The sequence below is a fragment of the Hemiscyllium ocellatum genome, chromosome 31, assembly GCF_020745735.1.
Source record: "Hemiscyllium ocellatum isolate sHemOce1 chromosome 31, sHemOce1.pat.X.cur, whole genome shotgun sequence".
NCBI classification, from domain to species: domain Eukaryota; kingdom Metazoa; phylum Chordata; class Chondrichthyes; order Orectolobiformes; family Hemiscylliidae; genus Hemiscyllium; species Hemiscyllium ocellatum.
This window is the reverse complement of record NC_083431.1, coordinates 49,155,976-49,172,201: the sequence shown is the minus strand read 5'-3', so window position 1 is coordinate 49,172,201 and position 16,226 is coordinate 49,155,976. Positions and strand designations below refer to the sequence as shown.

The 16,226-nt window shown below is 39.2% G+C and overlaps 1 protein-coding gene across 1 annotated transcript in view; it reads right to left on the bottom strand.

Annotated features, from left to right (window-relative positions):
* The window catches only part of styxl1 (serine/threonine/tyrosine interacting-like 1), a 28,927-nt gene extending 12,956 nt beyond the window's left edge, over window positions 1-15,971 (bottom strand). The window contains exons 1-4 of the mRNA XM_060848268.1: window positions 15,869-15,971; window positions 10,361-10,422; window positions 4,885-4,984; window positions 3,540-3,673 (exon numbers count right to left, since the gene is read on the bottom strand). Of these exons, the coding sequence (XP_060704251.1) occupies window positions 3,540-3,673; window positions 4,885-4,984; window positions 10,361-10,422; window positions 15,869-15,971 (399 nt within the window). The remainder of the gene's footprint in view (window positions 1-3,539; window positions 3,674-4,884; window positions 4,985-10,360; window positions 10,423-15,868) is intronic.
* Between the last annotated feature and the right edge of the window lie 255 nt (window positions 15,972-16,226).

Sequence of the window (16,226 nt, the reverse complement as noted above, 5' to 3'; positions counted from 1 at the left end):
ACCCCTATTCAGAATCAATAAGAATATTGCACTTGGAATTCTGACTGCACCCTTGTTAAAAACACAATTTACAACAGATCTGGCCCTTAAAGAATGATTCACATTATACTGTTTCTGGAGATGATCAGGTCACTGCATTGCATATTGAGTGATTTGTGACTGTGGGGGAGTGGCTGAGGGTTGTCTTGTGGACATTACTGACTGGGATGTAAAGATTTTATATATAGGAAGGACTGTTTCCTTGTTCAGAGAGGTCATTTGACAGGCTTCGCAAGCATTGCAAAGAGTGTTAAGAGCTCCTCCCACAGCTCGTACTTGCTTAATAAAATTTTGGCTGTTCACAGAAGTTGGTGTTTTGCAGCTGCATCAAATGTGTAAGAATCTCAAGAAAAACGAACCTAACAGTGCCACTTGTCATGCTTTCTACACTCTTCATTGAAACAAGCCAATCCCCAGTTTGGTGGTAATGGAACAGTTGGAGATAGGCCAACTCATGAAGTTATACATTTTGCTTGAATACCATTCTGTGGCTGCCAAAGGCCCACAACACCTTATGGAGTTTTGAGTTGCCAATCTATTCAAAATCTTTTCCACTTCACACAGTGGTCGTGCTACTCATCTATCATTGTGAAGGCCGAAGTTGATCTCTACAAAGATTATGTGATGGTCACCTTTAGCAATACTGTCATGAATAGATGTATCTATGACATATAAATTGGTAAGGAAGAAGTAATTTTCGTTTTGGTTCCCTTGAGACCTGTTTAGCAACAGTATCCATTAAAACCCAGCCTGCTTTATCGGTAGTGGTGCTTTTCAGCCACTCTTGGTGATGGATATTAAAAGCCCCCATCAGATTATATTCTGTGACCTTTCCATCATCAATGCTTCTTCTAACTGGCTTTCAAATTGGAGGAGTACTGCTTCATCAGCTGAGGAAGTGGAGTTGGTAAGGTAGGTGGTAATCAGCAGAGGTACCTTCTTCCTGTTTGACCTGATTCCATGAGACATCATGGGGTCCAGAGTCAATGTCCAAGACACCCAGACAACTCCTCCTGACAGTGTAACACCAGTGCCACCAACTCTGTTCGTTCTATCCTAACTGTGCAACTGTTTGATACAACTGAGCAGCTTGCTAGGACATTTCAAAGGGCATTTAAGAATCCACATTGCTGTGGATCAGGAATATGTTTGAAGGCCAGACCAGGTAAGGACCATAGAGTTCAATCAACCAGATTGTTTTTAAATGACTTCATAGTTGCCATTAGACAAACTTCATATTCTCTTCAGGTTTATGCCTGAAACGTTGATTCTCCTGCTCCTCGGATGCTGCCTGACCAGCTGTGCTTTTCCAGTGCCACACTCTTTGACTCTGATGTCCAGCATCTGCAATCCTCACTTTCTCCTAACTTCATACTCTACCAGATGGTGGTCGGAATTTGACTATTAGCCTTGTCCTCTGGATTATTCATCCAGTGGTATTAGCATTGTACTACCACCTCGCCTTTTTCACGGACACTCAGATCCCTTTGTTCAGGATAGAATGGAACTAGGAGCAGGAGGACACCACGTTGCCCTTCAAGCCTCCTCTATTATAAAGTTATGGCCGGTCTTTTAACTCAGCCACATCTCCCCACATTATCCCTGGATTCCCTTAGTATCAATTAATCTATTCATTTCTGAATTAAGTATGCTCAACAACTAAGCAATCACAGGGCAAAAGTGAGGACTGCTGATGCTGGAGATCAGAGTCTAGATTAGAGTGGTGCTGGAAAAGCACAGCAGGTCAGGCAGCATCCGAGGAGCAGGATGAAGGGCTTTTGCCTAAAACATCAGGTTTCCTGCTCCTTGGTTGCTGCCTGACCTGCTGTGCTTTTTCAACACTACTCTGATCTAAACTAAGCACACACAGTCCTCTGGAGTAAATAATTCCAAAAGGACAAAACATTTTGCATGAAGATATTTACCGCCATGCCAGACCTTATTTAGTGACCATGATCCCAAGTTTTGAACTTTCCAGCCTGAGAATACAGCCTCCTAGAATCTACCCCAATTCTCTCAATAATATTATACACAATGAGATCATCTTTCTCTCTCTTCTAAACATTCAGAAATATAAATCGAATCTCACTTCATAGGAAAATGCTCTCATCCCAGGATCTAGTGAACTTGGATTCACTCCATTTAATATATCTTTCCTTAGACGAGCAGAATGCGTTCCTGACCACCTTATGTAACAGTCCTGCAATCTTCAGATATCCATTGACATATACACTGAGATCCCATTGTTCCTCCACACATTTCAGAATCTCACCAAACACTCTGTGTTCAATAGCCCTATTTGTCGACCCTAAATACATTACCTCATGCTTCTCCAGAATGAATTGTAATTGTCACCTTTTTTCCTCAACTAACTAGTTCATTGATATCTTCTTATATTCTGTGATTTCCTTTCTCACCCATATCATCCAAGTTGTAATCTTCTCAATCACGCCTGTCAAATCACTAAAACAATTACCTACCAATTCTCTTTGCTTCCTGTCACTGAGTTTCAACTTGCCATTTTCCCTCCAATCCCATGAATCTCTTAATTTGAAGATCAGCCTGCCATGTGTACATCACCCGGGATGCAGCAAAAGAGATGGACCAGAGCTGGCAGCTGTCTTATGGCCATTGTCCCACATAGGAACAGAAGAATTAAATCTGAGAGCAGGAGGTTAGTCTGCCATGTGGGATTTTGTCAAAAGCTTTGCTAAAGTCTACATTACAAATGCTGCCCTGATCAATCCTCCTATTACTTCCTCAAACATTTCAATCATTTTAGTCAGACTCACACTTCTTTTTAACAAAGCGATGTCTAATGTCCATGATTAATCTGTGTCTTTCTAAATAATAATTCTATGGTTTTGCAGAAAGCTTTCCAATAATTTCTTGAGCAGCAAGCTCAAGCTGACTGGTCTGCAATTGCTCAGACTTTCTCTCTTTTTAAACAACAGCAGAAGATTAACATTTCTCCAGTCTATTGGCATCAATGACAATAGCCAAAGATAATTTGAAAATGATGGTCAGATCCTCCTCTATTCCTTCTGCAGCCTGGGATACCTTTCAGCCACACTGGGTGATATGATTGCTTTCAATGTTCCAATCACCTTAATGTTTCTTTTCTCACGATGTTAATCCCACCCATTATTTCACATTACTCCTCCTTAACAACAGTTTCTGCTTTGTCCCTCTTTGTGAAAACATCTTTGAAATGACGAACAACACAATTACTTTGTTCAACAGTAAGGCAAGTGCAGCGGACTTAGCAGAGCTACATTGATTCTTATTTTAACACCTATTAGGGAAGCGAAAGAGCAATCTGAATGTGAATCTTCTTTCTGACCAACAAAAGTGATACCATCATTAAAACCATGTCACAGGTCCAGATTTTCACAAAGAATGCATAGGGATAGTGTACAATACCCCATGCAACTAACTTTTATAACACAGATCCAACAGGCAGAACATAAAGTCAGATGGCTCAAGATTACCAAACATACCTGTGGCATGTAAAATATTTTCTGTGTCCTGAAGAATGGATAGCAGGCAGAGAAGAATTCGTACCCACCATTTAGGACCATGATAGGTTGGCGACTGAAAACTTCCAGTAGCTTTGCATATAGTATAGCAGGACCTCAAATTGATACAGAATTAATTAGTATCATGACTTATTAGCCCAAGATGATAGTATTATGAAAACTCAGTTTAAAGAAATCAGTCATACACTCAGTCCATGAATTCCTGAACCTGAATTGCACATGCCTGACTTTGGAGTGAAGCCCATGTGGATTATGAATCCCAGTTGCTTGATGATAATTCAGAATTGAAAGGGGGATTTTACTGGGCCATGGTTAGCAGGCTGGAGGTGGAGGGTGGTAACATGCCACAAAGTCATGTCTAGGAAGCTTCCCAATACAGCCCCATGACTAAGCCATTTTATTAGCAATGAGATTGGAAGTTGTCCTGATCAAAGGCACACAGCTAACTGAAATAATTAAGGGTCACATAAGGGGCTTAAGAAGACACACCATCTGCTGCAGTCATCCTTTCAAGTCAGAGATGAGGGCAATTTTTTTTTTCTCAAGAATAGAGATTGGAAATGTCTTCTGCAAAATAGTGGAAGCAGAATCTTTGAATATTTTTACGGCAGAAGTTGATAGATTCTTGATAAGCAACCAGTTAAAGGTTTTTTTCAGGTAGGTGGGAATGTAGAGTAATCAGCCATGATAATTTTGAATGACAGAGCAGGATCGGAGGGCGAAGTGCTCCTAATTAGTATGTTTGTATGTCTCATCGAACTGACTGCATGCCCAAATTCATAATTCAAAATTATTTTTTGGACAGGAAAAGTTGGAACATTGGTGATCATTTTCTTTCAGGTCTCTTAAGAGGAGATGCAATGTAAAACAAAGGTTCTTTGATAAGAGAGGAGGGAGAACATCACAATTCAGCACTCAGATTATATAAGTGCAACTTCTCAATTCAGAAGCATAAAGGGCAACTATGGAATTCTGTTGCCACCCATTTTAAGACTAGCTAACCCAACTAGCTTAACTGAAATCAAGCCATCTTTCCCTATGTTATGACTCAGTTGCTTAATGGCTGAACCCATTGAGGCAGCGAGGTAGTCAGTACTGTTAAATGTACACACCATATAATAAAAATACACTTTGGTCAATGGCATAAAATCAGCCGCATTGCCTTGGACATCCATCATGCCCTCCATCTGTCAATGGATATCTGATGGGATATATGATACGTTTATTATCATCATCAGTAATCTTATGGTATAACTTCTTAATTCATCTAAATGATTATAACTGTATATGTTGATTTTCTATTTACCTTCCACGTCAGATGATTTTGTGTGTCCATCATATACCACACAATACTTTACACACTCAAGCTCTATATCTTGTGGTAGCAAATAATTACCATATGCATCCTGAAAAGCAACAGCAGTGACTAAATTACTTGTATAAAATAAAAATCTATATTGGAAAAGTTGGGAAAATTATTAACATCACACCGTACTATTCTGGGGGCCTAATATTTCAGTTCAGGCAAAGGCCCTGGTCACATTGAAGGTATAAAGTCTCCCAGGCTGCTTCCACTGCACCAGTAAAGGGACAACTTTTTATAAATCATTTAAATATTCTGTTAGACATCACGGGTTGTTTTTAAATATACTGATAAGCTGGGACCGAGAGGGCTCAGTAGTGCTTTGGGAAACTCAAAAGCCTTGGTTCATAGAAACGTAGAAAATAGGAATAAAAATAGGACATTTGGTTCTTCAAGCTTGCTCTGTTATTTAATATGATCATTGCTGATTGTCCCCACACAGTAACATGTGCCTGTTTTGTCCTCATAACCTTTGATTCCTTCAGTCTTCTATAAAACGTTCAATGTTTTGGCTTCAGCTGCTTTCTGTGGCAGAGAATTCCACAGGCCCACCCCTGTCTGGTTCTATGAGATCATTCTTCTGCACTCCAGTGAATATAGACTTAACTGATCCAGTCTCTCCTCATACTTCAGTCTCTCATCATACTTCAGTCCTGCCATTCTAAGAATCAGCCTGATAAATCTTTCTTGCATTTCCTCAATACCCAGAACATCTTTCCCCAGACAAAGAGACCAAAACTTCACACAATACTCCAGGTGTGGTCTTGCTCCTGCACTTGAATCCTTTTGCTATAAAAGCCAACATACCACTTGCCTTCTTTATTGCCTGAGGCACCTACATACTTATTTTCAGCAACTGGTGTATTTAATTGGTCTGCCATCTCTTTGTTTCACTTTATGACTTGCTCTGTTTCTGAGTGTAAAGGACTTACATTTGTCCTCAGTAATCTTTTTCCCCTCCCATACCAGGTCTCATTGCACCTCCCCCTTTCCCAATCTATTGTCATTTCAGGTAATAATCTGTCATCCTGCTTTTGCTATCAAATTGGGTAATCACATTTATCCACATTGTACTTCATCTGCTAAGGATTTTCCCACTCACTCAACTTGTCCAAATCACACTGAAGCATCTCTGTATCCTCCTCAAAGTTTACTCTCACATTCAGCATAATGTCACCTACAAACTTAGAGATATGACACAAATTTTCCTCATCTAAATCGTTTATATACATTGTGAATAGCTGGGATCCAATCATTGATCCCGGCAGTATCCAACTGGTCACTGCTTGCCACTCAGAAAAGCACCTATTTATTCCTACTTGTTGTTTCTTTTTGTCAACCAGCTCTCTATCCATGATAACACACTACCCCTAATCCCATATGTTTTAATTTTACATGCAAATCTCTTATGTGGGGCTGTATCAAAAGTCTTCTGAAAATATGAACCACATCTGCTGGCTCACCCTTCTCCATTCTACTAGTTACATCCCTAAATTAATTCAGCAGATTTATCAAACATGATTTGCCTTTCATAAATTTGAATGCCCCTTCCTTGGATTTAATACTATCCATAATTTCCCTTGTTAGTCGTGGTTTTTCTAGGACTCTGCTATTAAATCTTTTACAATAGACCCCTGCATTTTCCCCATTATCAATGTTAGACATATAATTCCTTATTTTCTCTCAACTCCACTATTTTAAGAAAGGGTAATATTAGCTACCCTCAAATCCATTCAACCTTTTCAGAGCCGATAGAAACTTGAAAGATGACTATCCTCTATTTTTAAGTTACTTCCCTCAATACTCTGAGATATAGATTATCGGGCCCTGGAGATTTATTGGTTTTTAAATTCTATCAATTTTCCTACCAATACTGACTTCCTTCAGTCCCTTCCTCTCACTAGATTCTGTGTATAAAACATTTTTTGAATGTTATTTGTGTCCTCTTGTGTGAAAACAGAACCAAAGTACAGGGAATGCATTTAATTGGTCTGCAATCTCTTTGTTTTACTTTATAACTTCCTCTGTTTCTGAGTGTAAAGGACTTAGATTTGTTCTCACTAATCTTTTTCCTTTCACATAACAAAGAATCTTTTACAATCAGTTTGTATGTTCTCCACATGCTTACTCTTGGATTCTACTTTTCTCCTCTTAATCCATTTGTCTCCCTTCGCTGAAATCTAAACTGCTCCCAATCCTAAACTCTGCTTTTTTTGGTCAGTTTGCATGTCACTTCTTCGGATCTAATATTATCCTTAATTTCTCTTGTTAGCCACAGTTGAGCCATCTTTCCCATTTTAGTTTAGTACCAGACAAGAATGAATACTTGTTGGAATTCTCTATGCATCTTTAAATGGATAAAAAAAAACTGGCCGAGGGATAGAAAACTAATGGTTAATGGATATATTTTGGGGTGGAAGAAGGTTTGTCTGGAAATACCAGATGTTGATATTTGAACACATGCTTTTCATGATATCTATTAATTATGGTATACAGGGATGAGTTCAAAGTTTGCAGATGACACTCAACTTGGATGAATTGTAAACTGTGGAGAGGACAATTTGAAACTCCAAAATGTCATTGACAAGTTGGGAGAATGATTAGATAGGTAGCAAGATGAAGTTCAATGCAGAGAAGTGTGAGGTATACACTTTGGTCAGAAGAACACTGAAAGATAGGGGTACGATTCTAAATGAAGTGCAGGAGCTGAAGGTAACCAGGTGGACGAGCAGTTAATAAAGTATACAGCATTCTTAGTTTATTATTCAGGGCATAGCGTACAAGAGCAAGGAGGTAATATTGAACTTGTACAAGACACTTGTCAGATCGCAGCTAGAGTATTGTATAACATTGTGAGCATCACATGGGCGGCACGGTGGCACAGTGGTTAGCACTGCTGCCTCACAGCGCCTGTAGACCCGGGTTCAATTCCCGACTCAGGCGACTGACTGTGTGGAGTTTGCACGTTCTCCCCGTGTCTGCGTGGGTTTCCTCCGGGTGCTCCGGTTTCCTCCCACAGTCACAAAGATGTGCGGGTCAGGTGAATTGGCCAAGCTAAATTGCCCGTAGTGTTAGGTAGGGGGTAAGTGTAGGGGTATGGGTGGGTTGCGCTTCGGCGGGTCGGTGTGGACTTGTTGGGCCGAAGGGCCTGTTTCCACACTGTAAGTCTAGTCTAGTCTAATCTAAAACATTATAGGAAAGATGTGAATGCACTGGAAATAATGCAGAAGAGATTTGCAAGCACGTTTCCATGAATGAGAAACTTCAGTTATGAGGATAGACTGAAGAAATTAGGACTATATTCCTTGGAGATGAAGGCCAAGAAAAGTTTTGATAGAGGTTTTCAAAATCTTGAGTGAGCTGGATGGATTACGTAGGAAGAAACTGTATCTGCTAATAAAAGAAATAAAGAACCAGAGGGCACAGATTTAAAGTGATTTGTAAACAAAGCAAGAATGATATTAAAAGAAACTTTTTCACACAGTGCATTTCACACAGTTAAGAGTACTGTTTGCACTGCCCTGAAATGTCATGGAGGCAGGTTCAATTGAGGCTTTTAAGAGGGCATTGAATTTTTATTGGGATAGATGGTGTACAGGGATTTAGAAGAGGGAGGAGATTAGCACTATATAATAGAATCCCCGTGCAGGCAAGATGAGCCATTGCCTATGTACTGTAAGCCCCTTAAGTAATGTTCCCCAATATATCATAGCCAAATTGTACCTTACACCATCACAGTTTCTTTTGTTTAGATTGAGGCTTTAGTCTTAGAGTCAATCACATCATTTTCCACCTTAATGATAAATTATATCACATTATGGCCACTCTTCCCCAAAAGGTCTCACACAGCTCGATTGCCAATTATTCCTTTCTTATTACATAATATCCATTTCAGGATGACCTGTTCATTCACTGGTTCCTTCATGTATTGGTCCAGAAAACCATCCTGTACATACTCCCAGGAATTCCTCCTCTATAGGTATTGTTACCGATTTGATTTGTCCTATCTATGTGCAGATTGTGTGCAGATTCCATTGCATGCTGTGAGGTTTATATTGTGGAGAAATCGGATTCTGGCTGAGATTGAAAGGCCAGAGGAAATAATTTCTTGTTTTATTCCAAAGGCTGTTCTCATCTTACTAAAGGTTTCAAAGTTCCCAAGGCCAAGGAAACTCTGTCATTGAGTCATACAGATGTACAGCACGGAAACAGACCTTCGGTCCAACTCGTCCATGCCAACCAGATATCTCAACCCAATCTAGTCCCACCTGCCAGTACCCATCCCATATCCCTCTAAACCCTTCCTATTCACATACCCATCCAGATGTCTTTCAAATGTTGCAATTGTACTAGCCTCCAACACTTTATCTGGCAGTCCATTCCACACATGCACCACCCTCTGTGTGAAAAAGTTGCCCTTATGATTTTTTTACATCTTTCCCCTCTCACCCTCAAGCTATGCCCTCTAGTTCTGGACTCCCCCACCCAGGGAGAAAACCTCCTCTATTTACCCTATCCATGCCCATCATGATTTTATAAACCTCTAAAAGGTCACCCCTCAGCGTCCGACACTCCAGTGAAAACAGCCCCAGCCTATTCAGCCTCTCTCTTATAAAGAAAGCCCTTAATTATATCAAATGCAAAAAAAACCACATGATTGTCAATGGCTGATCCTACCTAATGAGAAAGCAAACTCATGCAGTTCATTTAATTTTGAATTTCTTATTTTTTATCACTACTTAATTGTAAAGAATGGTACATTTTGTAATTATTTGGTCAGAACTCCTCAACATCATTTGTCATATCAATTATAATAGAATCTAAAGAAAGAAGAGTCACAGCAGGTTGTAAAGTCCATTGAGATGCTTCAACATACAATAAATTACCTTCTACCTCAACTTCACCTTCCCACACTTACTCCATGTTCCTTGGTTCCCATAGTTCTGCACTGTAACAACTCTATGATTTTCAGCTTGCGCTTTCAGACTCCAAAACATTATTAGATGTGATTCCATAATTGGGTCACACTTGCTGAATAATCCCAAGACCGATCATAATACCTCAAACATCAATTTAAGATAACCAATCAGCTCATAAGATGGCTCAAATAAAGCTTGACAGAATTGACATACGTTCATATTCAGAGAGATGTTCGCTGAACAAAAGGAAATATGTCCAAACGTTGTATTTTTTTAACTTAACTCCAAGCTTGGGAAGCCTATACATCCCCAAAGCTTTCACCATATTTGGGCCAATCAGAGATGGTACATCAATCAATCAGCATCTTTTTCTCCTCCAGGATAAATATTTGTGATTGTTACATGTTTGGTATTATTGCATTTGATGGTTGCTAGTCAAAAAACTTCAGCAACATTCTAACATACAATATCTTAAAATGAGAACAGAAAATGAATGTTACCATTTTTGCTCTCTTGGCTGTTATCACATGACTTTCATCATACTGAGACTTTGTTCGTACATCTGTAATAAAACAAATTATGCTGAAATTGAATTTCTATTACAGTGAAAACTTGTTCTTATTAGATGATAGAAAAGGCATGAAATGTTTATTCTGTTTCTGAAGTTTTGTAAGGCTTATTACCTGATCTGCTCATAATTTATACATTTAAGCAAAGAAATTTAAAGAAGCTATATTTGTTGCTGCTTGTGTGATTTTTTTTTAAGCGAAGTTCAAACCTGTTTACCACTTATGCTAACTCTTTTAGTATAAGAGGTATGTACTGGTTTGCAATAAACTCCTGACTCTCTTAGCATCTCTACTTTGGGATATTTTGTAATGGTGTCAAACTTTAAACTACTGTTTCAATTACTATGGGACTTTTACTAGTGTTTGGAACATTAAATTCCACAGTTACTCTTTTTATTCAGATTAAATAAATAGTGTTTATTATATGTAAAAAAAACCCACCAGTACCCCTACTCTAGTGGTCAAAGTCATTTAGAAGTGTAATGTGGAAAACATGCGGCACTTAAATTAAGGATGTGCTATTATAGCAAAATCAAAATATTTGCATCTAGTTTTCAATTAGTGATTATATCACTGAATTCAATTGTTGAGTGCAAATGTATGGAAAAAAAACCTGCAGGTCAGATAATTATAGAATGTGCATCTTGGACAAAAAGATTATTTAAAATTGCACGAATGATTCAGATTGTATTTGATTGAGTTGTTCTTTATAAACTGACAAAATATAAAAGGAGTGTTTCCATTTGAATACATGGTTCAGTTTGAAATGTCAATTTGAAATGTTCAAATTAATTTAAACTTGAGAAAGAGAAAAATAAAGCCATTTTCATTTCCAATCACCACTTTGGATAAGTTAGATTCCAAGTGTGATAAAAAAAAGAAAAATTTAAAATATTTTAGAAAGAGTTAGCTATTCCCTAGAGTAGAAACATTTAATTATATTTTATACTTGTATAAAATATGTCCACCATAAATGTAGGCCCATTCTGCATAATTATGTGACTGTAATTTAAGTTGGACGTTTATCTTTTGTAAAATAATTCACTTGATCTTTCCAACATTAAACCAAGTCTCAAGAAATACTCCATCGTTTTCTGTAGCCTAAGATGAGACATTATTGTGATTGCTTGCAACCTATTTTCTCAGCACCATCCTGAAAAAGGCATTCAGAAGAACGATTGCAACATATGAGAACTAAAATAATACAGGGGAAGCATTCTAAGAAAGATTCAAGCACACGCAGACCAGTTGAAGATATTTAGCAAATTAAAGACTAATGGTGTTGATGATATTTGAGCAGTAGGCTTAGCAGGGACATAACAAAAACAAAATTCACTAACTCACAAATAGCCTGTCCGCACACAATGATATCAATGTTGAATACAAATTTATCCTGTGTGGATCAAATCAGCCAATATTACCTCCTCCTCTGTTAGCTGAAAATAAAAGCTGCATATGACTCACTGACAAACGCATCTGAAAAATAATTGGTTTCGGAAAAAAATGTGAATATGCCTGGGGATGAGTTTTTATTATGTCTTCCAATTTACACCATTTTGGTCCCTATGTTAACATTCTGAAGTCTTTCCAGAGGCACTTGGTCTGGTTACCTGAGAATAAAGCAGCAACGAGGCATGATTTTTATTGACTCAATGTCTCACTATCTGTGTGCTAAAAAAAAATTGCTTCTCATAAATGAATAACTTTTATTGAGTATCTGTTACATGAGTTATGTGACTAAAATTTAATTTTAGAAAACTAAAGTCAGAAGGTACTTTTAAAGACAAACCTTTGAATAATGTGAATTACTTCTTTGCTGAAATAAAAGCAAGTTAATAAGGTAGCCTGACTGATGTTGTGTCAATGAACTTCTAGAAAATATTTGTAAAGTTGAAGACCATGGGATTAAAACAGCAGTAGCTGTAAGGTTATAAAATTGGCTAAGAGTGAGACAGAGTAGAGAATAATTATCAATCATTGTTTTCAGTCTGGTGTTCAGTGGGCTGTGTTGTCCCTCAGGGCCCAATATTGGTTTCACAGCTTAATTGAGGATACAGGGCATAACTTCATAGTGTGGAGAAGGTGAGGACTGCAGATGCTGGAGATCAGAGCTGAAAATGTGTTGCTGGAAAAGCGCAGCAGGTCAGGCAGCATCCAAAGAGCAGGAGAATCAACGTTTTGGGCATGAGCCATTCTTCACTTTCCTCATTTCTGAAGAAGGGCTCATGCCCGAAATGTCGAATCTCTTGCTCTTTGGATGCTGCCTGACCTGCTGCGCTTTTCCAGCAACACATTTTCAGCCCATAACTTCACAGTTTGCAGATGTCACAAAACTCAGAAATGTAGTGAACTATGAAAAACACAGTTACCATTTTCAGGAGGGGCAGAGATGTATTTTACATTCCTCAACAGCTGTGATGAGATGAGGGTCATATAAAATCTAGCAGGAAATCTCACCATTGTTTACCCACCCACCCTGACCTGCTTGAACTTTTTATGGGTGTGGGGAGACTTCAAGAGGCCCACCTGCCATTCGTCCTATTGACGAGTACTTAAGGGCTTCATCCAGCCACCACTGTCACAGCATGGAAAGGTCAATGTTATACAGTTTTGGATGTGCGCAGTAGTGTCAAGCAAAGCAAAACAACTCTTTGTCCAATTCTCCTTCCTCAACTGTTAGAGTCATTTAATTCTTAGAGCCTTCCCACAATATTTTTTAAACATGGACCTCCATCAAAACTCTCAATCTCAAATTGCTGAGATCCCTGACATCAAAATAACTGAGTTTCTTGGCAAGGTGTGACTGTGTAGCTCCAAATGCAGGGAATGAGAATTTAAGATGCAGCAGTGTACAGGTGACAATGAAGTAAGAGTGAAAGTCATTGATGCAAGGGATATGAAATGGATAATCTTGGCAGTGAATAGGATATGTGTTTTTGTAACGAGGAATCAAATGAACAAGGAAAGATAATGCTGGGTACAGTTAAAAATGATGGCATCAGCAACTTTAACTAGATAAATCTCAGTTTTGTTGGTAGGGTGAAAGTAGACTCAGGGGATCTGAACAGAAAGTTGTGGGAGAGATATTAGCAGGGTGGAAACAACATATTTAAATCACAATATTATCATCATATTATCCAAACAGCTGCCCAGAAATACTACCATAACCTTTGGAAGCCTATGTTTCCCTTCTCCCAAACCCATCCATGCTCATTAGTTTAAAACCTCTCTTTAGCCCTGTATATTCAATTTTCCAGGAACTCAGTCACAGCATAGTTTAAGTAAAGCCCATACTCAGGAACAGTTCCCTCTCCCCCCTCCCTGAGTACTTCTGTCAGCGCCCATGACCTGAAATCTATTCCTCCCAGAACAATTTATGAGCCACGCAGTTAATTCCTTGACTTTATTTACCCTTGCCCATAACTCAGGTAGTAATCTTGAGATTATTTCCTTGAAGATTCCGCGCTCTCATTTAGCTCCTAAGTGTTCAAATTCTTTCCGAAAAGACGGATTTCCACTCTTATCGATGTCATTGGTACCAATGTGGATGTCAACAACTGGATCCCACCCCTCCCCCTCCAAATTTCTCTACAGCCAGAGAAAATGTCCTTGACCCAGGCACTGGGCAGGCAATGCTGCCTTTCAGACTCAGACTCAGGATCACAGAAGACATTAAGATCTATTCCTCTCATTATACTGTCTCCAATCACTATTATGTTCCTATTTAGAATCATAGAGATGTACACCATGGAAACAGACCCTTCGGTCCAACCCGCCCGTGCCGACCAGATATCCGAACCCAATCTAGTCCCACCTGCCAGCACCCAGCTCATATCCCTCCAAACCCTTCCTATTCATATACCCATCCAAATGCCTCTTAAGTGTCGCAATTGTACCAGTCTCCACCACTTCCTCTGGCAGCTCATTCCATACACATACCACTCTCTGTGTGAAAAAGTTGCCCCTTTATATCTTTCCCCTCTCACCCTAAACCTATGCCCTCTAGTTCTGGACTCTCTGACCCCAGGGAAAAGACTTTGCCTATTTATCCTATCTATGCCCCTCATAATTTTGTAAACCCCTATAAGGTCACCCCTCAGTCTCCAACGCTCCAGGGAAAACAGCCCCAGCCTGTTCAACCTCTCCCTATAGCTCAAATCCTCCAACCCTGGCAACATCCTTGTCAATCTTTTCTGAACCCTTTCAAGTTTCACAACATCTTTCCGTTAGGAAGGAGACCAGAATTGCATGCAATATTCCAACAGTTGTTGAAATTGTACAAGGCATTGGTGAGACTACATGTGGAGTACTGTGTACAGTTTTGGTCCGTTTGCTTGAGGAGTGATGTGGTTGTGATGGAGGCAGTTGACCCCAAATCAACTTGACCCCAAAGAGGCAGAGTTGATGAGGTACATATACTTTTACAACCTGTTGTAGCCTGGAGCTATTGTTAGTGATGTTAGAAATTCCAATTTCTTTTCATCATGTGGAACGACCAGGAATCTTTTTCATTCTTATTGCCTGCCATTGGCCTATGGTGGAAGGATTACCAAATTGTTACTTTGCATGTTTGATCACATTATCAATGTGCCTTCCATTCCATCTAATCACGGAATGAGACTTGAACTAGGGGCTTCTGGTTCAGAGGCAGAAATCTACCTACAGCACCAGACAACCACCTCAAATTTTAAAATGTCTCCTCTAAATTAAGGGGTTTTGTTCTAACTGTGAATTGGGATTGTACTAAATTTCTAAGTAGTGGCAGGCCATGTGATCTAGTTGCCCTGGGAAAAGAAATACATACTGAAACCTATTGACAAGCAAATTACACTTTTTCAACTTCAATATAAAAAAAATCTGAAGATTGAGATACAGTGTGTGAGAGAGAGAGAGAGAAACAGTTACAGCTATGAAGAACATAAACCACTAACTCTTCTATCATTACATCTCCCATCCTGGTTATAATCTCTTCCAAACTCTTTCATCAGGCAGAACATACAAAAATTAAACACATGAACAACAGGTTTAAGAACAACTTCTTTCCCACTGGTATTAGATTTCTGGACGGACATCTCAAATTTCAAAACTCATGTTGATCTTGCTTTTGTGCACCTCCTTTGCAGCCTTAATTTTGTATTTCTCTCTGTTCAATCATCCGATGATCTTTGTATGTCATGATCTTGCCTGTATTGCACACCAAATAGGTACATGTGACAATAATAAATCAAATCAAATCTCTCCTGTGCTCATACACTATTTCAGAGTTTAATTTTGTTCTTAACTCACCCAGCCCTTGTTTGATATCTATTATTTTTCTTTCTTTTCCCTGTTCTTTTAACAGACCACTAATGGTGCAATACCCTCCTTTCTGCACTGTAATATGTTCCCAATACATTTCATTGTGATGACCTCAGTCTCCCTGCTGTGGTCTTTACTCACCAACTAAATAAAGGTAAATAGGCTCTGTTAACCTGGAGTAGTTTGTGCACTGATTCAATAAATTATAGAGCTCTGTGGCTTCACAAAAGATGATTCCAGCCATCACAACAGTAAAGGAGCAAATAAGCTGCAGTCTCTCAGTGGCTTCTTAGTTACAGAAGGCTCCGCGTCGTATCCAGGAAATGACCTCACGGACGAGAGTGGGGTTCCGTTGCCGACCCCCTCTCTGATTGACAGACAGCCAAACCGGAAAGGTACGCTGTGACAGTTTCGACCAATCATGAACGAGGGGCGGGCGCTGGGTCTTGCCGGTCAACCAAACGCTGTGCTTGTCACGTGATACTCCAGCCAATGGCAG